This window comes from Agelaius phoeniceus, chromosome 6, assembly GCF_051311805.1.
Source record: "Agelaius phoeniceus isolate bAgePho1 chromosome 6, bAgePho1.hap1, whole genome shotgun sequence".
Taxonomy (NCBI): Eukaryota; Metazoa; Chordata; class Aves; order Passeriformes; family Icteridae; genus Agelaius; species Agelaius phoeniceus.
Window position 1 is genome coordinate 39,981,731 of NC_135270.1, and position 24,742 is coordinate 40,006,472.

The window sequence follows — 24,742 nt, forward strand, 5'->3', positions numbered from 1 at the left end:
ATCCTTAAAGTAAATCAGGAATGGTTTTTATCCTTTGTTTTAAACTTCTATTTGGTAACCTGATATGTCTTCAAGGGACTATCTGTTTTCCAGTCCAGTTACCAATAGAGCCATGAAGAGGTACATGGTTACACCATGCCCAAAGCAATATCCTTTATTTTACTTTCAAATAAGAGAAGTTTCTCTGTATTGCTGATGTTTTTCCATTGTTTATTTGAATTTGCTTTTTCCAAATAGATTTTTAGATGAGAAAAAAAGTTTGTGATGTCACCAAGGCCAAACCTGAATTACAGAAAATGAAGTAATGTTTCCTTTCCACAGGTCCACAGCTGTAAATGGTATTTAATCTGAGAAGTAAAGAAATTAATTGACGTGTGTTATTTTCATATAGATTGTAAATCCATGACTACTGTGCAGAAATTTCAGTCATGAATGGGTTTTTCTTTCTCTATTAAAACAAAGTATTCTTGATTGTTTTCTTTTTATGTTCTTTTTACAGTGTACATTGTGATTTAGTAGTGAGTCAAGCATCTACCTACCTGTATATAGAGTCCTATCTATTTGCTCTTTAAAGCACCCCCAGATTGTGTTCTTAATAAAATCCCTCCTACCAAAAGGTCAGTGTCTCTGCACATGGAGTTACCGATGTGCAAAGCCCAGTCCAGCTATGAGTGTGTATTTTGGAGCTGTCATCCTTGGAATTTTTCAGGGGCCTTTTTGTCATCCACTATAGTTATATCTTACCTAAAATAAGACTTACAGTGTCATTAGATAGTTATCCATATGCACAGTAGGCATGTATGATGGTATCTCTGGGGTTTTTAACCTATGTGTGCAAAAGAATAGAAACCATAAATGAAATCTTCACCCTGGGAAGTCAATTGCAGTTTTGTGTCAACCTCACAAGGGCAGAATTCCAAATGAATCGTCCTCATTCCCTAAATCATTCTTTAAAACGAAATGCTTCCATGTATTCGTCTCACAGTCTTATCAGGTGCCTTGGATTGTCCTTTGATTTTTCCTGCAATTTTCAGTATATCAGTATACTGCTTGGAAAAAGTATAGCTTATTACATAATAATACTCCAGATGATGAAGAAAATTTGTCTCATCATATCTAAGGTTAGATGAGCAAATCCTTAATTCTCACTGAAACTTATCATGAGCATTTCATATAGATACTTTCTTACATAATGTGGTAATTGATGAATTATGGAATCATAGGTTGGAAGGGACTTTGAAGGTCATCTAAGTCCAATCTATCTGCTATGAGCAGAGACACCTTTCACTAGGCCAGGTTGCTCAGAGCTCCATCCAACCTGGCCTTGAACACCTCCAGGGATAGGCCTACTTCTGTGGGCAAATCTGCATGTAATATGTGCTTGTAAAGGAGCAAACTGCTTCTTAAGTACTGCTGGCACAGTGAGCTTCTTCCCAATGTGGTGTGATCACGTAGTACAAGAATAAGGCATCACATGTCAGGCATAATGATATTGTTTGCTTTTATTGTAATAAAATTAACCAGATACATATCTAGTCTTAGCAAAATTGCTATTGTATTCTTTCGTTTTCTTTCTCAGAGCAGTCAAAAGCTATTTGGTGATTTTTTTTTTCCTTCTAATTGCACAATCTGTGTAGAATTTGTTGTGACCCGTTGCTAATGTCCCAGTCACAACAGGATCTCTTAGAAATGAACAACCATGCAAGCAATGTTGATCTGGTATGATAATGTATTCTCACTGGGGAATTTGTTGTGATGGAGACAAGAGTGTAAATGTCAGATAGTGGCATCTCTTACAAGTCGTCCGAAAAACTCCTTAAAAATATTAAATTAGGGGTAGCATAAAGGCTGAGTTGAGGAAAGTTACATAAGATGGAGGTGAAGCACAACACTTCTTGAAAATGACAATTCCATTTTTTCTTTTAAAAAGAAGATTTCGGGGTTAAAACTTTTAATTACAATAAGAGAAAACATTAACATATTCTTTGCAAGGCAAATGAAAATCATACCATTTTAAAAGCCACTGTTGATGTTCTCACATCATGTATGGGAAAGCCCTTATTTCAGCTCCCTGATCCAAGTTTGTCACCCTCAAACATTTTCATGGCTGAATTCTGGAGTTCATCTCCTTTTCCATGACGTATCCCTGTTTGGATCTGCTTTTCACATGTTTAGCCATTTAAAAAAAATATTTTTGTCAGTTGCGGAGAGAGAAGCGAGACAATGATAGTCCCCAGAACCATGGATAATTCACATAACTTTGGAGCAGGGAAGAGTCTCACTGGGAGGAGTCCACCAGGACGCCCAGAGTGGGTTAATGCAAGAACCTGGGAGTCAGCTTAGGTTTCTGCATTCAAAACAAATAACCTAATCACAAGGCTGGGGAGGAGTTCTCTCTTCTCTCAGAAATCCTGTCTGACATTCCTCAGAAATACTTCCATCTAAACCAGTGTATCTTCACAATGCAGTGGGATAATGCTTTTGATTAAAAAAAAAAAAAAAGTTTCATTACAGCTATTTATTTGGACCAACAGTAGTATTAGATTGTAGCATAAAATATTATGATTAATTGTTTCATCCTGCTGCAAACTCATAAAGGTCATGTTTGCTGTTGAGATGCCTTTCCTTTGTGCCCAAAGGGAATGTCAACCCGGGTGTGGTTGTGGCAGAGGGTTGGTGAGGGCTGCAACTTAAAAGCTGTAAAGAGTTCCCACAATTGCCAGCCTTACCCTGAAATTCACATACACAGATAACCCTCAGCTGGTTCTTTCTTGTGTTTTTTCTAGCTGTAGTGATCCTCCACAGCAGCGCAGATCCAGCAGGGACCAGTAATACAGTTCTCCATTTACTCTTAATTTGAGACAGGTTTAGAAAAACTATTTCTGTTAGAAAAATTGTGTGTTGAGAAACAACTTCGCATGAATTTCTAATAATTTCAGTTACAATTCCAAACTTTTCCAGCTCAGTTTATCACCTAGAAGTTTTATTTGGTGAATATTGAAACCTACATTTCAAACTTCAGAAGTAAAACATTTAATTCTTATATTTTAAATTTGGACTTATTCTTGTTAACGGTGTATTTCATGATGTGTCAATATTTTCTAACAACTACTATAGTAAGTTCTAATTTTACCTTTTAATTTTTAAAGTCATCAAGGCCAGCTGATACTTAAATGCAAGTTGAAACATTTTATCTAATTTTCTAGGTCAATGTGTCCCCTTTGTATTGTAATGAAACAGTTTGACACTTCAGCAGGGTGATTAAAACAAAAAGGAGATTGCTTAGTGTGTTATTAGAGTGCTAGCCATTTTCAGTCCTCTCGTTAGCTGGAGTCTTTTCCTTGACCCTGAAAACCTCTGATCCCCTAATTAATGAGACAAGTGCTTATATTCCTTTCTAGATCAAAGCATTACCTGCTTGTATTGTTGGTGAAACAATTTGATGTGTTGACACTTTGATATAGAAAATAAGATGAGCTGTTGTAATCTGCACTAAGTAGCAGCTGCTAACGTAAAAATAACAGAACGGTTAGAAGTTGGATCTCATATGTGTCACAACATGACCTGCTCTATCAGGCACTGTGTATCTCTATTACTGACATGATGTGTAAAATGTAGAAGCGTTAAAAATAGTGTAAGATTAAAATATTTCATCAGGTTTTTTTACAGAGTTGAGGGGGTTTTTGCTCATTCTAATTCAGAATGAAAGAAATCTTTATTTGCCTTCCCAATCTCCTGTTGCCCTGAGTAGACACCTGAGCTCTTCCTATCCAGCTAGCCTCCTAATATCAGCAGAAACATACTTCTTCCTCACAAGAAATGGGAGCGATTCTCTGTTGTCTGTTTGAGGCTCCATTCCATTTCAGACCCCAGATGATAACATAGGACCTAGAGTGGAGAGACTGCCATTTTCCCCCTTTACTGCCATTTTTCCCCTTTCCCCCTTTGCAGCTCTACCAAACGTATATGACTGAGACCATAAATTGTAGAAATTAACTTGGAGATCCTCGGATTTCTCACGCAACCTTCTTCTAATCCATGGGAAAAGCCTGTGTCAGTAGAAAGCAAAATGCTGGTAGTGACTATTACGGAGTGAAGGAATAGTGCATTAAACTCATGCATTAACATGTATCTCAGTCAAGCCAAGGGAAATTGTACTAGGTAGAAAGGGTGCCCATTCTAAATGAGTCAGTTATAATTTCCATGCAAATAAAGTACAAATAAGTTGTCCACAAGAAGGGTACTTATTAAGCAAGGAAGTTATGTCTTAGAAAACAGGAGATATAGAGACAAATGAAAATTGCCTGAGGTTAAGCTAAATTTGCCCTTGAAATGGAAATTGAAACAAACAATAGTGTAACAACTGAAATGAGAACAAGGAAAGAGGAAATATGCCACTGGTCTGAGAATGGCACGGAGATCCGGGGTAATTCTGGATTAGGTCTAAAAGTGTGTGATTTTAATTTTTGTTTCTCTCAGCATTGAGCAATGAAGATGCCAGCTGTGAGGACAAGGATTAAGAAAAGTGAATGTATGCAAATGGAGTACATGGCAGCTGTTCAATAGATTATTGTGCTTGCATTGGGTTAATGCATGGTTTCCATCCCCAGTTCTGAAAGAGCTGGTACCTGAAATTCCAGGAATGATAGTAAAGTTCTTTAATAAATCTTATGAGGCTGTTTGCAGTGTAATATGGCAGGGAATTAGCAGAGAGCATCTATATTTAGAAGGGGAAAAATGTAATTTTGACAACAGTAGACCAGTTAGTCTTTATTGTCCAGTCTTCAAAGTAAATTTAGGAGGAAAATATTTTTAAAGCATGGATCCATCAAGAGTGAATTGCTGTACAATTTTCACACAAGCATGATCATGCAAGAATTCTTTGATATGATAACTGATTATTTAGACAAGGAAACTTTTTTTAATATAACCTGACACATAAGCTTATAGGTTGTGCCATATGGAAAATTATTAATTACAGTGGGGAATGCGTATATTGTTATTTTACAAGCAGGCACAAGCTTAATGTGGGAAATGCTGCTTGCTGCTCGCTGGGTTCACCCAGCATCTCTTGTTTGGAAGAATGGGCACATTTAGCTCATGTCTGTCTGCAAAATGTCATGTACCCATGAAGGAGATGAGGGATTAGTCAAAGGCAATAAGGAACTAGTTAGCAGGAAGGCAGCAGCAAACAGATTTGAAGGAAGAAATGTTAAGGTCCAAGGATTTCACTAGTGGAATTTCTCTCCAATTTCTTACCAGCTGGTGCTGAACCAGTTTTCTTTAATGCTGTCATTGAGAACCTTTGGCAGGAAGAGCAGCAATGCGCCAACAAAATTGCTTGATGATACAGAGCTGGGAATTGTTTTTAATAAGGCATGGAGATATTATTAATACAAAGTAGGTTCAAGCTGTCTTGCAGAAAGATTGGGATGGCCTCAAGTACTGGAAAAACAAAAGCAGTGGGGTGGAAATTCGGTGCCAAGTGTAAGGTATTATCTTTTCAGGATGAATAAGAGTTTCCATTGTCAACTGGGTAATACCAGTGTACAGAACAGGCTGGAGGGTGACTGGGAACAAAAAGAGTACAAGAATGTGTCAGGTGAGAGGTTTCCACTGGCATGAGTACAGAGTACTGAGGAGACATGCATTTAAATTGATCAGGGTAATGAAGAGCCTGCTTAGTGAGAGGTAACAGAAAAGGTTGTTTGTTTAGCCTATCTCAGAAAGGAAAAATAAATGCTTATTATAAATATATATATATGTTGTCTATAAATGGATGAGAAAATAAATAAATTAAAATAAAGCTATGAAACTTTATTAGTGAAGTTAATTGGATTTTTTTTCTTTTGTATTGGATATTGAAGAGTCTTACAAAAGCCATCTCTCACACAAAGGTGAGGTTCCAGAGAGAACCTGACAGCATAGGAGGCTGTGTGTTCTTACCTCTTTCAATTTAGATTAGAGTTGAGGGGGCTCGTGTTCGCTCTGGAGGAATTAGGAAAAGATAAATACTAGTTTTGTCCTATGTTTTCCTTTGCTTATGTCTTGTATTTTTCCAGATGTTGTGGTAAGAAAACGCATGACATTGTTCCTTTAAATGTCTTGAAGCAAAAGCAACAGCAAAAAGATCAGTACCAAGATTTTCTTTAGTTGAGATCAGCTATTTTAAGTTTGATAGGTAGCAATTAGATTTTATATTTAATTGGAAAATTTAAATTTTCACCAAAAAACTGCTAAAATGCAAAATGGGAAAATAAAGAAACAACAATTCTTATTTGCAGGAAGGTGGACAGAGAATGGGTAAGGACTTATCCACATTAAACCAAATATGAAAGTGTAGGAACTTCTGGACAAAACAAAATCTTCAGGAATATTTTTCACAGTATCCAAGTAATCAGAATACCCTTTCAGGGTTGAAAAGGAGCTTTGCTGAGAGTGACACCTATACCATAAGGTGACCAAGCTCACCTCTAAAGTGACCTTTTCATGGGAAACCACCACTAGAGGAACCTGTGTATAATTCTTCTTCTTTACCCTACCTTCCAAAACAATTTAATCAAAACAAATAAATTTCTGTGAAAAGTTCTGATTTCCACAGCTTGACATTTTCCAGAAGAACAATATTTTGTTAAAAAGTTCTCAAGCAGCTATTGTTATTACTAGAGGTGAGCTCATGCAGGATTTTTGCCATATGCAGTATGGATGGATTTCAATATACATTTAGGAGTCTTCCAAATTCTTTATTGTAGAGCAGATGCCATTATTTTAGTTAGCAATTTAACTTTGTGATGAGCACTGCTTTGCTTTCCTTCTTCTAGTGAAGGAAGACATCTCTGCCTTGTGAGGATATTTGACTCTTTTATTTGTGTTTACCACCCTTCAGGGCTGTGAACAATGGGTCATTTTGTCGCATGGCTGCATGCTGTGCACAGCGACTCTTGTGCTTGGATTTTTGTTGGTCTCATGAAGCTCCCTAGTATCAACTCCACTGGAAGTTACTGAGGAGGCTAACAAATGTCTGTTTTTCTTCCCTTCACTTTTTGTAGCTCTTGGGTTTGTTGATTTTTTTTAAATCCAAATAACCTGATTTTGTTGATATTTTTATTGGTACAAACCCAGATGCAAACCCAGTCAAATCAGTGCAGTTTTTTTCTGCTGAAAAACTGACATAAATGGTAGTCTTAAGGCTCTAATGCCTCTGACTCTTGTCCTGAATGGCAAGTGGAACATGAGGTGTATTTTTTATGATAGTTCTCCAAAGAGACTAGCCGTTAATCTCTCTGAGTAGGTGTGTCAGCTGCAAACATTTCCTTCCAGTCTACCATTTCAATCACACTTCACAGTACACTGAAAATTGGCAAGGATGTTAATTACTGGCCTCTAGAACAAACCACCTACTTTGATTCAAGTGTGTTTTCCAATTTTTAAGAATGTTGTTTCACTTACAGAACAGTATAATTACAGAAAATAGCTTGGTTTGGCTAACATCTTGTGTTCTGTGAGTTCTGCTTGCAAGGCAGCAAGCTGCACCAGGCAAGAGGCTCACCTGCAGAGGATTTTAACCTCCTTCTGACAGAAGTTAGGGCTTGCCAGCATGCAGTACATTGTTTTCAGTATCAGAAGCTCAAAACCACTGTCACTCAGATGTTAAACATTAACGCTTTCTGCTTTTAAAGCTGAAGGAACGCCCCCCATATAGTAAGAAAGTTTTTATTCACCAAGGAACTTCCTGTTAAAACTTTATGGAAGTCTCTCACAGGAGCAATTGCAGCCGTGGGTCCTGTACCTGGGCAGTGCAAAACCCTGGGTGCAACATGACCCACCGAGCAGCACGGTTCAGAGACTGCTTGTGTAGCTGCATTTGTGCAATGCAGTGTTCAATAAAATTTGTCAGGAATCAGCCAAGTATCCAGGACATGATTAATCAACCAGCAGAATGAATTGCCCATAGATGATTGGGAGTTGACAGTAAACAGTAAAACACCTGCCTTGAAGACTTACAGACAAACAGGAAACAGAAGCAAGCAGGAGCCCTGTTTTAGGAGAGAGATTTTGAGGCATACAGGCAGAGTTGTTCATGATTATACAGTGAGTTTGGCAGACTTAGAGGCTGAACTATGTGCATTCCCCTTCATGGGTTTGTAGCTCATATAACAGGTCTTTAATTTACCAAGAAACTTTTCCGCAAGACTGTCCTGAAGAGTTGGCAGAATCCACAGTTGACATTTCTCACACATGTGCCTCTTGGTTAAGGGCCCTACAATTTGTACAATTAATAACTTACACCATGAATTAAAAACATTGGAAAACAGCCCATTGCTCAGGCTCATGAGTCAAGGAATTGCTGTGGAAGCCTGATCTTATTTGTTGTTACAATAATAAATCACCCACTGATTTATTTATATGGTACCTGGGCCCTCAAGGCAGTCCTGCAGTGCTATTGAAACCGGACTTTTAAAATTAATGGTGATTAAGCTATAGACCCATATTAAATATGCATGAATACTTATTTCTCCCTGCCTCCTCTTTAACTGTAAGGCCTGTTGGGGCTGGCTACCTTCCTGAATTACAAGCCACATGCTGCAATTTCTATTATGGTCATGAGTGAATGATTCACACTCCCTTCAGTGTGAATCAAGGATGGGAGGGGGAGTGTCCGGTGGGGCTCACAGATGGGAGATGAAGGTGATTGCTCAAGGATTCCCTCACCCCTCTATAAACCAGATCCTGGGTAAGAATGCACCCAGATCCCAGCGTGTACTGTCGGTGCCAGTCTCTGCAGTCCCTGCTGCTCATTGCCTGCCACTGCTCAGGGTCCTGGTTATCCAGCAGCTCTTCTGCTGCTAACATCAGCCAGGGGCTGTTACCATGGGAGCTGCCCTTGACAGCCAGGGAGCCATGTGCAGACCAGAGTCCTGTGTCAGTAGTTCATGGCCAAGGGCCTTGCTTCAGTTTCTATATGTTGGTCAACAGTTTTACAGTATAGCAACACATATGTATCATATGAAATGTGTTTGCTGATAACCACTTGGCTGAACTGAAGAGTTCTAACCTTAGATATTCAAAAAACTTACATGGGAGAAACCATTCAAAACATGATCCTGCTAGTGCAGAAATCATGAAAAAAAATAGAAAAATTTCAATGCTAGAAAAAGAAAGAATATTTCATAATAATTAAATAGGCTGGGGTAGTGCTAATTTGCTTCCTGGTAGCTGGTACAGTGCTGTGTTTTAGATTTAGTATGCAAATAATGTTGATAACTGATGTTTTAGATGTTGCTAAGTGGTGTTTGCCCCAAGTCAAGGACTTTCAGTGTGTCCTGCACTGCCAGTGAGGAGGTGCACAAGAAGCTGGGAGGGAGCATGGTCAGGAAAACTGCCCAAAGTGACCAAAGGGACATTCTGTGTGATAAAACATCACACCCAGTATATAAAATGGGGGGTGTTACCAGGAAAGGGTGTGATCACAGCTCAGGGACAGGCTTGGCATTAGTCAGCAGGTGGTGGTATCAGTTGTATCGTGCATCACTTGCCTGTCTTGGGACTTATCTCCCTCTGTCCCTCTCCTTTTTATTACAATTACTATTATTATTATTATTATTATTATTATTATTATTATTATTATTATTATTATTATTATTATTATTATTTACTTTGTTTCAATTATTTAACTGTTCTTATCTCAATCAACAAGTTTGATTTTCTTTTCTTTCTTTTTCTGATTCTCCTCACCATGCCATCAGTGGGAGGAAGGAGAAGTGACCAAGCAGCTGCATGGTACTTAGTTCCTGGCTGGGGTTAAACCACAACACTATGTTACATACAGCAGTATAACTCTATGTATGCAGTTATAATGGTTGAAATTATTGCAGAGATTGATGTGTTTTCAAAAAAGTATGGATATTCTGAATAAATTGGTTATCAATTGTTTATCATTCCACAGGCAGAATTGATAGCTTTGCAACAAGAAAAGGAAGCTGCTCTTCAACAGTGCAAAAAACTAGAAGAAGAAATCCAAACATTGCGTGTTTATTACAGGTAAAGTGATTGATTCTAATATGAATGAGTGACTCATAGGGGAAATTTTCTGTACGATGTCTGACTGAGTGAGGAAATGGCCTTATCAAGTAGGTATTTGTTGGAAAAATGTGAATACATCAATGAATCAAAGCCTGCATTTCTGCTTTACTGCTCACCAACCACCTCTTTGAAATAGGAGTCCCTTTCTTATAGCCTGAATTTTGTATTAGTTTCTTCTAAGGGAAGTGAAAAGTTGGTGGTTGATTTTTGCATTAAAAAGCTGTGCTATGGCAATATGATCATTTAAAAACACATGGACAAAGGAACCAGATTACATAAATGCTTGTTTCTTCCCTGATTGTTTGCACATACCTAACTTACTCAGTATAGATTTTAAAATAATAAATCTGTAATTCTAAAATACTGGTTTCTTCTTCAACCCCAATATATGTGTCTTTTAATTCCTCATGTTCTGTAGCAGTATGGAGAATGAGAGAAATGCCCATTCTCATTAATTTAGGTGGGCTGCACTGAACATTTGCATGGATCAGTGGGTTTTAGTCCCTAAGGAAAAGCTCTGTGTGGTCTAGTGAAGGAGTTAGGTTGTTTTATGGAGTGATGTTGGGTTACAGCTCTCATTTCATCCTGACCTCCTGTGTGAGAGGGGATACAGAGCTGCCAGCAGGTTAAAGGCAGGAGAATTGGCATCAACACAGCTGAAAATTGTGAATCTGAAGGCTGAATGTCTGTGATGAGGGATGTGGGCTACAGAGGTAAATAATAAATACAGTGTGAATACTATACTCATTGGAAATAAAGAGGACTAGTTATTTATGTCTAAAAAGCATTTGAAATAGCAGAACTGTGTATGTTTTCAGTGTTTCAGCATTCAAAAGTGAAAAATACTCAGGTTTCTAGAGGTTTTTCAAGTTTCCCCTTCTCATTAAGTTTATTAAAACCTTGGAGGGAAGTTTCAAGAGCAACTTTTGTTCCTAAATCTCATAGGCATTTATTTAAAGCCTGTTAATAGTGAATAGAAACCCCAAGCAATTTGTGATTATTGCATTTAATGAATTTGGTCAGCATTTAGTGTGTGCACAAATTATGGTATGATTTACCAAGCTGGAAAGAATTTATTATGGTGCCCCTATTAGTCGTTTAAATGGGGTGGTTTTTTTGAATAATTTAAAAACTGAAATGCAATTTTTTTAAATGATATTTCAGAAATTAGGAATTTGCTTGTGTTGGTCTATAGACATTTTATGAGATTTTCACTGATTTTTGAGTCACATTTTTGGCCTATGCTATCAAGTTTGCACTAACATTTGATGGTTAACAAGTACAGTAGGCAGCAACAGCCATTTACTTGTTGAAATGCTTTAAATTCCAGAAATATCAACAATAATGACTTGCAGGAATCAGCATTAGAATGTATCATGTTATTAACTTATAGCTCTTAATTTGATCAGTCAAAATTTCACTGTAAGTTGGCTGACAGCATTTGCAAAATCTATCCAGAAGGTGTGGAAATGCTCACCTGATTATCCCCTGGAGCAAGAGCTATTGTAGCACTACTGATTTTTACAAGTTATAACATCTAAAGTAGAAGATTTTATCTCCTACCTACCTCACTGTTCTAGAGGCTAATGTGTTCCAGAGTGGACCCACAGGGTGGCTGATTGAGGTTGGCAGGGACCTCTGGAGGTCATCTTGTCCAGCTCTGCTCAGGCAGGGCCACTGAGACCTGGTTGCCCACGTCCACATGCAGAGGGGTTTTAAATGTCTTTAAGTATGGAGATTCCACAACCTCTCTGTATGGAAACACTGTCTTAAGCATACAAAGACATGACTTGAAAAGCCAGAGGCCACCTGGAGCTGAACTTGCAAGGGTTGTAAAACAAGGATTCCTATAAGTGCATAAGCAGCAACATTTAATTTCTCAGGCCTGTCTTTTGATTTGGTTAGAAATTAATTGCACCATTGTGAGGCTTCTTATGAACTTGACATTTTGGTTACAGTTTCCTTTAAGTTACATGAACATCTGCAGCCCTTGTCATCCAATAGTGTGACAGTACTTTAAACACATGCCAAATGAAACAGAAAAGAATATATGTCACATGTGCATAAAGCTTTGGGAACTGTACCAGGCCAAGGGTGGGATGGCCACAGTAATTATGAATGACAAGGTAGACAGTGCATTTCCCAAGCCATCCCAAATGAATGAAAATTTGCACTCTGATTTGTATGTGAAAGGGACACATGTATAGATGTCTGCTGGGTCTTTTTATCTCCTCATAGTGCTTGCCATGCTATGGTAGTCTAGAAAAAGCACTGGGAGTGTTTTTAGACAGTCTGTTTTGAACTGGGGTAGAAGTTTGCTGCTTTGATCCAAGTGAGTTAGATGTATGATTTGCTGTTCAAGACTGTATTCCCTGAAGTTGCTTCTCTTTTTTTGGATTTCATAATTCCCCAGTGAGCAAAATATAGGCTTCCACACATGCTCCAATCTTCATGAGAGCTGTCAAACTGCAATGTGACAATGCCAGGTGCACATTCCCTTCACCTACTGTTCTCTCATGTCTTCACCAGATTCTTACACTTTCTGTCATAAGCCCCAGCATGACAGGAGCTTAACAATTTTGGCTCATTAGGTGACTTCTCCTTTTGCTACTAGGTCTTCCCTGGCCTTCCAAAAAGCATTTATCCTACTTTATTCTTTTTCTCCTTTTTTTAACTGAGATTTCTATGAGTCATGGTTTAGGAATGGTACTCCCCAGTTTAGTGGTCTTGCTGAGACTCTCCAAAACACATGCCACTCACTCATTCCCCCTTCTCCCTCCCACTTCTTCCCCTGCAACAGGATGGAAAAGAGAATTGGAGGCAAAGAAGGTGAATATCAGGAGTTGAGATAAGAATAATTTACTGCAAACAGCAATGAGACAAGAAAATGAACAGTAACAGCTACAATATTAATTTTAAAAGCATACAAAAGAGAGAGAGTGATTCACATGCACAGTTCTAACCCCAACCCAACCACAGCCACACTGTCCCAATGGGAAGGAACCCCTTCTCCCCAGAAAAGACTCCCTTCTCCCCCAACTGGAAAATGTCATGAGATGGTACAGAATATCCTCTGGGTCATAGCCATGCTCCCTCCTGGCTACTGCAGAAACTTACCCTGTGCTGGCCAGAACCAGGACACTACATCATCCTTTAACTTAGAAGAAACAAATTTAAGAAAACAAAAACAAATAAACAAACAAAACAAAACAAAACAATCCAACAACAACAAAGAAAGAAAACAAAACTAGAGGCTTCCATTAAAGCATACAAGTAATACCTACATCACTTGTACTTGTGCCTTAACACACAATAACATTTCAAGGATTTGGTCACAAAAGTAATGACTATGTGTGTATATTAACTATTTTGTATGCATACATGTGTAAACAATGACATTAAAATGTGCATTTTTATACCAACCTGACTTTCACTAACATTAGCATAATCCAGGAAAAGCAAAGTGTCATTTGATCATACAAAATCAGGGGAGAGAAACTTAGGTCCAGACTATCTGCATGTGTAAGTACACACAGACATGCCTATAGGAGGGAAACAAGTGGAGACCTTCAAGGGAAAAATACAAAATCCCCTTCTATTATCTCCACAGGAAAGATTCTAGGTATCTAGGATACACTCTTCAGATTTGGGTCCCCAGTAAAAGTAAGACATCTATAAATTGGAGAAAGTTTGACAGAGGGCAACTGGTACAGTCAGGAAGCCATAGCATTTGCAATGTAAACAGAGACCAAGGGTAGTGCTCTTGTACATCCTGGGAAAGAAAAAATACTCCTTTCTTTGTTGGCTCCAGGGGGACCTAATGGCAGCCTAACAGAGTCTGTGCAGAGGTTGTCAAGAAAGGCGACCTCTTCACAGTGCTCCATGACAACAGGGTGAGGAACAACTGACTTGAATTGAAACAAGAGCATTTCAGACAGGTTACAAGGGAAAACTTGTTCCACAGGGGCTGTCCATCATTGGAACAAGTTGCCAGAGAGGTTTTACCATCTCCATCCTTGGAGATTTCCAATGTCTAACGTCAAAAAGTCATGAGCAACATGGGGGGATCTCATATTGATATCACTTTGAGAAGAAGTTAGATTCCACTGGAGACTGCCAGTGGTCACTTCCAACCTCATTATTCTACAATTCTCTGATCTGGTAGCTGCCTGTGTTTGAAGACATTCATTTTTTTTCCTCCAATTGTGAAAGAAGTAAACCGCACTTCTTTTCAGGTGAAGTGAAAAGCAAATCCTAACTGAAACTGGAGCTTCATGGAAATCCGTAATGGCCTAACCCAAAATTTAAATTAGCTTTTGCAGATATAATGAGGAAACATTTCTTTCCCTCTGACTTTTGACTTTTTGAAAAGAAAGTATATCCCAGAACAATTTCAGTCTTCTTTAGAAGGGACAGAGAAGTGAAATGGAATTAAAAAGGGGGAAGAAGCTAATTCAGATACATAAGGGACAAGAAGCTGGCTACAAATTCAGTTTGGCAAGTTCTGTGCTTGTGTTTGTTCTTCTTGTGTTGTCTCTGTGTCAAGTTTCAAAAAGAAAATTGTGTTTTCTGGATGCTAACTCAAAAATACATACCAGGAATTATAATTTGCATAAGAGTTAGGAATAGCATAGAATTTCTCTCTTACTAATAGAATTGTTTCCACACAGTGCTCTTTAAGCTAGAGATTAATGCAAATCATAAGATCCTCAGGGACCAAAGAAGGCTATATCCAAATAACCAGTTTTGAAGTACGTGGCAGTGTTAATCCCACTACCTCTTTCTCATATACCTCTGTTGTTTGAACATCATCACAAGTTTTTTATTTGCATATTTTCAGTTATGTGATCTGGAAATTTTATAATCAGGTTCCTTCTTCCCCTAGATTTATATGCTGAGTGTGACACCATATTGGTGTGGGGTATGCCTTTGGTCAGTTGTAGTCAGCTGTTCCAGCTGTGTCTGTATCCAACTTCTTGTGCACCCCCCGCCTGCTCACTGCTGGAGTGGTGTGAAAAGCAAAAAGGCCTTGACTCTGTGTGAGTAATACTCAGGAACAACTGAAACATCCATGTGTTAGCAACACTTTTTTTCAACACAAATCCAAAATGTACCCTATACCAGCTACTATGAAGAAAATTAACTCTATCCCAGTCAAAAGCAATATAATGTTGCAAAGTAATGGGAATATGTAAGTTATGGTGAGCATGGGAGCAAAAGATGCCTTATTTTACAGTTATGTGATGGTTCTCAGCAATTAAATAGAAGATTAACTTCAGTAAGGCTCCTTGTACTAATAAGTACAATTACCTGAAATAAGTATTTTTAGATTCAAACTTTCAGTCAATAGGGGTAGTTTCTCTGCATGCAATGTCAGCAGTTTTCTGGCTCCCTAACCAGTTGTAGCACTTTATAAGTTAAAAACTATTGAAGAGATCTAACAGAATTTAAGTCTACAAGTTTCAATGCTTACAATACTTCAATTGGAATACTTGGAAATCATGTTTAAGTGGCACAAGCAAATGGTCTAAATAGCAGTTAGTTTTATGGAGGTCCATATATTTTTCCCATGAAGTCTCTTGTAAAATGATATGGAAGTTCATTTTTTTTTTAAAGACTGAGATTGATAAATGTGAAAGTAGAAAATCAAGAAGGTTTTTTATTATTTCCCAAATAAAGAACTTATAGGCTCAGGGGCAAACTCAATTTTCATCTTAATTACAGAACTGAATCACCCTGTAACAGGCAAAACAGATGAAGAAAGATATTTTGTAAGCCATTACTTCTAGTCCTGAATAAAAAGACTTTTCTATTCAAGCTTTGGATACAGTTGTGTGTGTTTAATTTACTTCCATTCTATAGTTTCATGACTGATGTTATGGAATATAATACTCAGATGGTGCCATTTCAACCATGCTCCATGGACTCTGTGTATGGATATAGAATGGTGTAATTCTTGCTATTAGAATGTTGCTTTCATTCCAGTTTTAAGGGCTGTTAAAAACTATAAATATTTCTACCTAAAAGTCAATATTCATCTTCACAGCCACTGCAGTAGCAAGTCAGAATACAATAAATAGCCTAAATAGTCAGATTCCTGTACTCTGACTGACCCCTGCTCAAACATTTCAGCCTGTTTGTTCTGCCATCTCTCAGTTTTCTTCAGAGTTCTCTCAGTCTGATTTTCCTCAGGGAAACACAATGTGTAGCAGAAGGTTAGGCTGCTCTACCATCCAGTTTCCCAGCCCAAATGAACTGGAACCCATTTACAGTGGGATTAGTGAAGCTGCAACCACTAATGCAGAGTGGTGATCTCAGTTCTTCCTCTGACGTAATAGCAGGCTGCCTTAAGCACCTGTCCTAGCAGTTTACCTCAGAGAACTGGTCTTTTCATACCTGGGTTTTTTTTATCTCACTTTTTCAGTTATGGCCGTTGACTCATTTTCCTGCTCGTTTCATCCTGTCTGCTTGCTTCTGTTCTGGCAGTTGTTGTCATTGTGTCAGTACTAGTTGCTTAAGACATAACATGTTGTAATTACAGTCATTAAGAAGAATGACCACGCAATGGTATCACTGTAAACCACACAGTTCTTTTTGAAGAGCAGTTTTGGATCATGGAGAGGACATCAGTTGTGTTTTAAGTATTTCCTGTTCTTGCAGCAGAGACTTCTATTTTATTGAAGAGTTTCAGACACCTGACATTAAACATAAACCTTCAGCTAATTAAATTTCCCACTTACAAGCACAGAATAGGTTCTTTTTATATACCAAAGAGATGAGGGGCTTGGACATGCAGTGGGAGACCATGTAATGCATGTTTTGGAGGAACCTAACCTGCTCCAGCTTGATCCAGCCAAGCATATAGAAAGCCATGAATCTGTAAGGGAACACTAGGGTTTTTATTTGTCTTCTGTTATAACAAAAGAAAGGCAGGGACTGTCTCTCTGTTTGTTTATTGAACTGAGTGTTAAAATTGGTAGAAAATTGGGGTGGAGAAATACTGCTGTCTTTAAATCAGATTGGTTAAAGACACATTTTCTCTCAGCAATCCAGGGAGGTTTCTGTGAATCTTTGGTCAAATTGTGGGGTTGAGGGGAGCCAACACCCTGATTATTTGGAATCTATGTGTTTAGTCTTCTCCTCCTCTGTTTTGTGCCACTTTGCAGTGAGGTGCTGCAGCCCCAAAAGAATCGGGATTTTAGGTGAGTTTTTCTCACTCTGCAGTCTCATAAGCATTTTCCCACTAGTAAGCCCCGATGTCCTCTGTGACTTCTTTCCTTTGTCACTTTATTGCTTGTGCAATCACAGCTCTTGCTGGTGTCACAGGAGATAAAAGTCCAAGGTTTGGGGGCTGTTTCATGAACTGGATCAGACAGCCGAAGGGGGGAAGACTGATGAGTGAGCTGCTCTCACTGGAAAGCAGCTGCATGAGGTTTTGCTGGTGCTACTGAGATGGCTGTATTTCTCAGTGGCTTGGTGCAGGTGAGCAGTAAAGGCAGAGCCCTCCCTTGCTATTCTTGTGTATTTCACACTTTACTGAATTTATTATCCTCCTGTCCCTGCCCCATTCCCAGACTTCTTGTTCTCCAGCTTGGAATTGATTATGGTCTCACTTGGTGCATTTGTTCAACTTTCTAACAGTAATATAGTCAGAGACACTGACTTTAGAAATAAATCTGTGGATAGAAAAATTTATTTGGAACATGGCAGACCAGACTCACATCCATTCTCCAGTTAGTATTTGACCATTTGCAAAGAAAAAGGATGGTGGAGAGAAACTCCAGTATGTACCATAGGCTTGATGCTTACAGTGGCAGTCTGGCAGGCAATGAAAAGGCAAAGCAGTATCTGAACCTGCTGTGGGCTTGTGGGTATCTAATTTTTTTGCCCTCCAATGAAATATTTTAGCCATCAGCATGTCTTTAATCTTTCTGTGTCTCTCATTCATTTAGAAACACACAAAAAAATTTGAATGTTTTGCTTCTTGCCCTGACATGACTTTAAAAGTTTTCCTATCTCACTGGGAAAAAAAAAATTTAGCATGGAGAAACACTTTCTAACTCAGCTTTAGTGATTTATGAACTTTGAGAGAGAGGAAGCACTGAACTGTCAAAGATCCAAGGCACCTGATGGAATAACAAACCACCTCACGCCATCCCTGCAACCAGAATGTAATACACTCAAATTGCCTTGTGCTGCTGTTGGATTGGTCTGACTGACACTTCATGAAATCTTTGTGCCTAATGTTTCCAGGGGCTGGCTCTTGGCCCTCAGAGGTGCCTTGCCAATAGAAACACTAAGCAGCAGGACTGAGGAAGTGGCATGAATATGGACTGGAGTGCCTAACACGCTCTGTGATGCAGTTTTAATTTGCACCCTATGCTGTGCTACGTCCACTACTGCTCCTGCTACTGGCTGTTCTAGTGGCAAAGTTTCTTGCATTTTTCAAATTAGTTGAGGACCAACAGCTTTTTGTGCCAAGTACTTTAAGGCTAGAAGTGCTGCACAGGTCCTTACACTGTATTGCACAGGACTTGAGCTGACTTCTCTACTTATTTGCTGTCGTGGGGTAATGTGAACTAAAACAACATTTACTTTGTCGTTTTTGCTGGGATGGGCCTTTTCACATGAATTTCTGTTCTTCTCTAAGAGCAACGATTTGCTTGACAGAAAGGAATTCCTTGCCACTGGATGCTGATATGGTCTCACGACTCTGTATGCAGGGCCCTGCTGGCATTATGTTCACAGCTGTCCTTTGCCTGGCTGATTCCCTAACCTTCTTTTTTAACTCTGCTCTATGTGGTTTTCTGTTATGAAAACCTATTCCTTGGTTTCTCAGTGAGCTGAAAAGTCTGGGAGAGGTGTAACTTTGTTCCATGCTTTTGAAATAAGCACATAGTTAGAGATATCTAGGAACCATTTTTCAAAGTCAATTAAAGCGTAATAAAATTGAGTTCTTGGAAGGTTTAAAGTCTCTGGAAGAACTACCTGCAATCAACCCACTGACTGCTAATGGTAGTTTGGAGTAGATAGCAATACAAAGTATGAGACTCCTATAGAAATACTTGTGAAAATTAGGATAAGGAGATCACTAAAGTTGATATCTATTCTATACAATGTAAGAATGCACAAAATCAAAATTGGAGAATCTATACAGAGTATATGCAGGATGATGAAATCTGTTATCTGGTAGAAAGGGTGTGTAGACAAAGGCTACATATTCTAATTCTACCATTGAAATGTTGAAATGATGGATGAATATAGATTAATCACATCACTAAATTCTGCTTCAGCTGCTTTATTTGTATAAACTGAATAAGAAGTTTTACCCTTTTGGATAACACCTTTAGAGACTATGAAAATGCAAGTACTCTTGCTTTAAAATGAGAGAAGGAAAACAGATACAGAATAAGAAGCAGCCCTCTCTAGAGCAAGTTAAAGAAACACAGGAAAACCGTGTGTGTAATAAGAGCTATTTGGAAGACAGATTTTCCCATGAGAAGTTAGGAAGAAAATCTAAAAGTGTAAAAAAAATTGTCTTGCCCTATAAATATTGTATGAAAGGGAATTCTTTTGTTATTAATATGATATTTAGAAATATAGTAATAACATTGTCAGGAGGACTTAAAATGCCATTTCATTTTCTGTTGGTTTTTCCCAGGACATGTTTTTATGTTAAAATGTCAATTCAATTATTTTGAAAAATCATGACTTTGATGTGTTTCAGTTCAATTCTCTTCAGCTGAAGAGCTGAAATCAAATGGCATTACAGTTTGAAATACTAAGGTGAAAGAAAACTTTTCACTTACAAATGTGCTACAGTAGGACATCATATTTTTTTTTATGTTGGATTTTATATTTCCCAATTAAAAAAAATCTTTGGTGAGAAGACCTTCTACATGAGCAATTTTCAGTCAGTGCTAAACATAACATTACTTTTCTTGCTCTGCATTTAACACTGCTCACAGTGGAAAAATGTTAGGGAGTATCTAAGAATGCAGGTGGCAGAAGAAATACTCTGCCTGTCACAGAACACAAAACAAAAGGCTGCTCATCTGTTTTGTTTACAAAGAGAGAAGTCCGAGAGTAAGGTATTTTCTTTATTCAATTTCCATCTAAACTTAGAGCTTTTGTTAAACTGATAAATGCATGCCATGCCTTTTACTGGAAAAATTTCCATTTTAACTTCCCACTCACTAACTGCTTTTCTAACTAATGTGATAGAGGTCGTGTGTTTTGGAAGGTTTTTAACCTGTGTCCAGCATTCCATAATGATGTGTTACTCATCTGGTATGGGTAGTTTTTCCAGCATAGGTGTGAAAACTGTCATTTTCAGGAGAATAGAGACCAACTTGGAAGCTTCAGCCACAGTTTTCCAGTGAATAAGTGGGCCTGCTGGGATTTGCTCAGTTCTGAGTTGCTCAGATATTTGAGTAAAGTGTAACATAGTAGTAATAGTTTGCTCTTAGAAGCAGCCATTTACACGGTCATGACAGGAAGGAGAACTAGCACAGAGCCACTTGTCTTTTTTCCTGATGCCTCAAGACAGGCATGTAACCAGTGGTATGGGGTTGCTGTCTCACTAGCAGAGGAGCTTTTATGGCTCTGAGTTTGGAAGGAAAAGCCACAGAAGGAGAGGGAGGGAGTTACACTGAGTGAATCATCAGTGTTGTATTTTGCTTAATAGCAAAGAGTTTAGAGAAGCTCTTCCACTACCTGAGCCTTTCATGTTATGGTTTCATCTTTTTTTCTCTTAATCTGTACTGTATCAGCAGTACAGAATGGCCACCCAAAAATGTTTTCATGAATGACAAAGTGCAGGGTCTGTTTCTTATTTATTTATTTCACACTGCCAGCAAGTCACACTTGGTATGACAGTCAGTGAATTGGAAAGTATAGTATTATACTGTGCAACACTACAAGTTTCTCCTGGTTACTGGTGGGTAATGTCCTGAGGAAGAGAGCCAAGAACGAGATCTCAGAATGAAAAGGAACCTACAAGCACTGTAATCTCAGAGTTGAACTCGCTGAGGTTGCTGACATTTGGAGCAAATAAAGTCACGCTCTGTCACACAGGTTCCACCACTGTGTCTCTCCAGTCATCAAGAGAGATATTTTTATGCAGTTTTTACCACTCTCTTAGGGCTTCTGCTTTGATTTTTGAGAGCAATTTCTTGGCTGTGGTAATTAAAGTAGATTTTCTTCATGCCTGACACTGTCATTGCTGCCAAGCTTTCATAGTTCATAGCATGTGTCTGTACCATTCACAAGACACCACAACAAAAAATACTAATGACCACAAAATAAGCTTGTAAATTGGCCAAATTGTTTCAAAAGTAGGAAATAATAATGGCAATTGTGTAAAATTTGTTAAGAAATGTTATAATGTTAAGAGCTGTAACTGTAATGGATGTCTCTCTTTTCAATGTAAATTTGTATTCAGTGCTGGTCAAAATAGGCTGGTATATGCAAGTGGTATCTGCCCAACAGTCAATAGTCTAAACTGTAAATTATTTGGGATTTCTCTGCTTCTCTTTTGTGTTTTTTTGTTTATTTTTTTAACTAAGCAGGAATGTATTAAAAAAACAAACCCCTAATATTTTGGGGGCATTTACTATTTCTGTTGTTTGCAGCAGGAAAAGAAATCCTTTTGTTTCATTTAACTATTCTTTTGAAATAGCATAGTAGGTAACAAGTGTTGGGTAGAAACAAAGCAAAGTCACAGTTGGATGTTGCTGTTATAAGATAGGCAATGACAATGGTATCTTTTTAGTGCATCTCTTATCTGTGGTGTCATTAAATCTAATGATGTGCTAAATAATAAAAGCAGCCTTATCACACTGCAAGGCTTTGAATTGTCTCAAAGTTGCCATGCCTGCGGGTTCCCTTTGGCTTTTGGACAGGGTTTGGAGTCGGAAGGAGCTGCAGTTCAGAGTGCATTTATGTGATCAAAGCTCTTTAGACAGATGGCTGCTAGCACTCCAAAATGATTAAAATATGTTCCAAGCAACATCAGTCTGTGGGCTTGGGGACCCAACCTTTCATTAGTCAATAAAGGGTCTTGAGTTCTTGAAAATGAAATCTTTAAAGGCTAATAAGGCTGCTGGTTTGCTCTGAGCTGTTTCTTTGGATTTGCAGTTGTGGATTGGAATTGGGCCAGTATCTGTCCAATAAATATGAAGGTTTAAAAAAATCTGGTTACAAGAGACCTCCCAGCAGATCTGCCTGTTAAACAGTGTGGCCAAAATTTTCAGTCTCATATATGTAAATTTAGACACCTGAGTTTGCATGTAGGGAGCTGGGAAGGGACCCACAAGTGCCCCTTTGAAAAAACAGTAATTTTCTGGAGCAATAGTTTAACTGTAGGTGCCAAATCTGGATCATTTTGACCTGTATAATTTTATTTTTAAATGCTTATGTGTTGACTAAGGATAATTCTAGAATACTTTGAGGATACAATAATGAAGAGCATCAAGCAAGTTTTCAGAGCTTTAAGAAACCAGCAATATTACTTACAGCATTCCCAAGTGTTACCAGTACTTGCCAAATCTAAATGTGTGATAGTATAGTTGGGTGCTACAGTGTGTCTGCGTTTATTCTCTTGTCTACACCTGGCTTGTGAAAGAGAGCAATGGGGGGCTTGTGCAAGTGTGAGGTGTCTGTAACCTCTGCAGATTTATGTGAGGGCAGCAGCATTAAATGCCTGTTTAATAAGATACATGTTTAAGCCTTCTGTTTCTTTTTTTTTTTCCTTTGTCTGACAGAAGAGAATCTGCTCTTACAATTTGCAAATTTCTGAACTTGAAGTGTTCTTACCCAGTAGAGACTTTCTACACAAGGCTAAAAAACCTGAAGATATGTAAATTGTCTCCAAAATGCCTCAAGATTTAGCCTGCTGCTGTAGAATGTATTTTAAAACACATCAGAGTTTTGACATGCACCAACAGAAGTAAAACAAGTCGTGGTGATCCCATTAGCTCAATGTGATCCCATTAGCCACATTGTTCAGCCTGTCTTCTTTCACCTTGGGAACAGCTCTTGCATTCCTTTTGTCAGGACTTGATGGGGCCAGCAACTGAAGTTCTTCCCCACACACACCATATTTACCCCAGGAATGTCATACTCCATTTCTTTTCCTCAGAGTCTCTCTCTGAAGCATTGCCTGCTCCTGAACTGCCAGTGAATTTTATTCATCATAAACATAAGCAAGATGTAACTGTTTTTTGATAAAGGTACATCAGACTCCAGGTTCTGATTATTTTGGTGAGCTGATTTGGTTTTGATTTGTTGTAAAATATCTGGTTTTTATGTCCCAAACCTTTTTGTCCACCATCTAAAAATCCTGCCATGTACTCTGCTCTTACAAATGGCTTCTGAACTGTGTCACATTTTCCCTAGCTCTAGACATAAGTATTTTGTTTCTGTTCTTCAGATTCCTGCAAAGTATTTTTTTTTCCTCAGAAAAAACCTAAGAGCTCATTTGCTACAAAGTAGGCAAAACAAGACAAAAGTCTACAGTAAAAGCCCAGGATGTTGTGCACATGCCTGTTTCTCTTAGTGTCTCCATTTCTGGAGTTCCTTATGGACAGATATATTTACCTTGGACTTGAGAGTTCTCACAGTGACTTAAGTGTGCTCTGAAGTGGTCCTGTTATTTTATCTCTGTTACTGTTCTGCCTCCTAATCACCTAAATGAGTCAGAACTTCAGAGTAAGGAAATGCACAAAGCTTTCATCAAAGTGATATGATTATAGGGCTCAATAGATCATGAACAACTAGGACTGGTAAAAAAAGACTATAAAGGGCAGATTCACAATGTCTTGAGAGCAAACAAAATTTCTGTCCTTAGGAATTATCTCTTTCTTTGTATCTCCTAATGTATTAGACTTTACATTAATCACTTTTCCCTCCATTCCAGGACATCATATGAAACTTTTTACTAATCAAGCCAGCATCCTGTATAGTCTGTTTTTTGGGGGTTTTTTTGGATCATTTTTTCAAGCTTTGCAGAAGCTCCATTTCTAACTATGCTATGTAACAAGCAACTGCTACCAAGTGCTTCACCCATATTTGCAGGTCTGAGATTTCCAGAGAACTGAGCAGGACTTCAAGAGCAACATGAGTCTGAGGAAGTGGATGATTTTATATGTGCTGCTTAAGTGCTTGAGGGATTCCTGCTTTGAGTGTTCTGATTTTTCATTGTTTTCATCTGGAGTTGCAAGTCCCTGTAAGTTGTAAACACCAAGTCCTAAGGGTCTCCATTTGAGGAGTGGAAATTAAGGGCCTCCTTTGGAATGTTTTTTCTTTGCCTCTCTATTCCCCTGGCTGTAAGATGTAAATCATGTGCTACTCATGCATTTCTTGGAAAGTGCATTGATTTAAGTTTTCTTTATTAGATTCTGCTAAATATAAAGTGAGATAAACCTAAATTTATCACAGTAGCTATTGTATTGCAGCAATCCTTCTGAAATGCAAGTACAGAACTGCCTTTTCCAGATGAGTCATACACTGTGAGTACCCCATTAATACATTTAATGTTTAATGACCAACTGTTTCTCCTGCTTCCTCCAAATTACTGTAAAGTTACTATTCCAAGGAGAGAAAGTAGCTTTATATTCTGGAGAAGACTGTGGCATTCATTGCTTTCAGTGAGAATGTA

General features: G+C 38.3%; 1 protein-coding gene across 3 annotated transcripts in view; it reads left to right on the forward strand.

The window, feature by feature from the left end:
* Positions 1-24,742, forward strand: part of MIPOL1 (mirror-image polydactyly 1) — a 188,123-nt gene that overhangs the window by 126,643 nt on the left and 36,738 nt on the right. For all 3 annotated transcript variants that reach the window (XM_077180462.1, XM_054635670.2, XM_077180461.1), the window contains one exon: positions 9,947-10,041. In XM_077180462.1, coding sequence (XP_077036577.1) covers positions 9,947-10,041 — 95 coding nt within the window. The remainder of the gene's footprint in view (positions 1-9,946; positions 10,042-24,742) is intronic.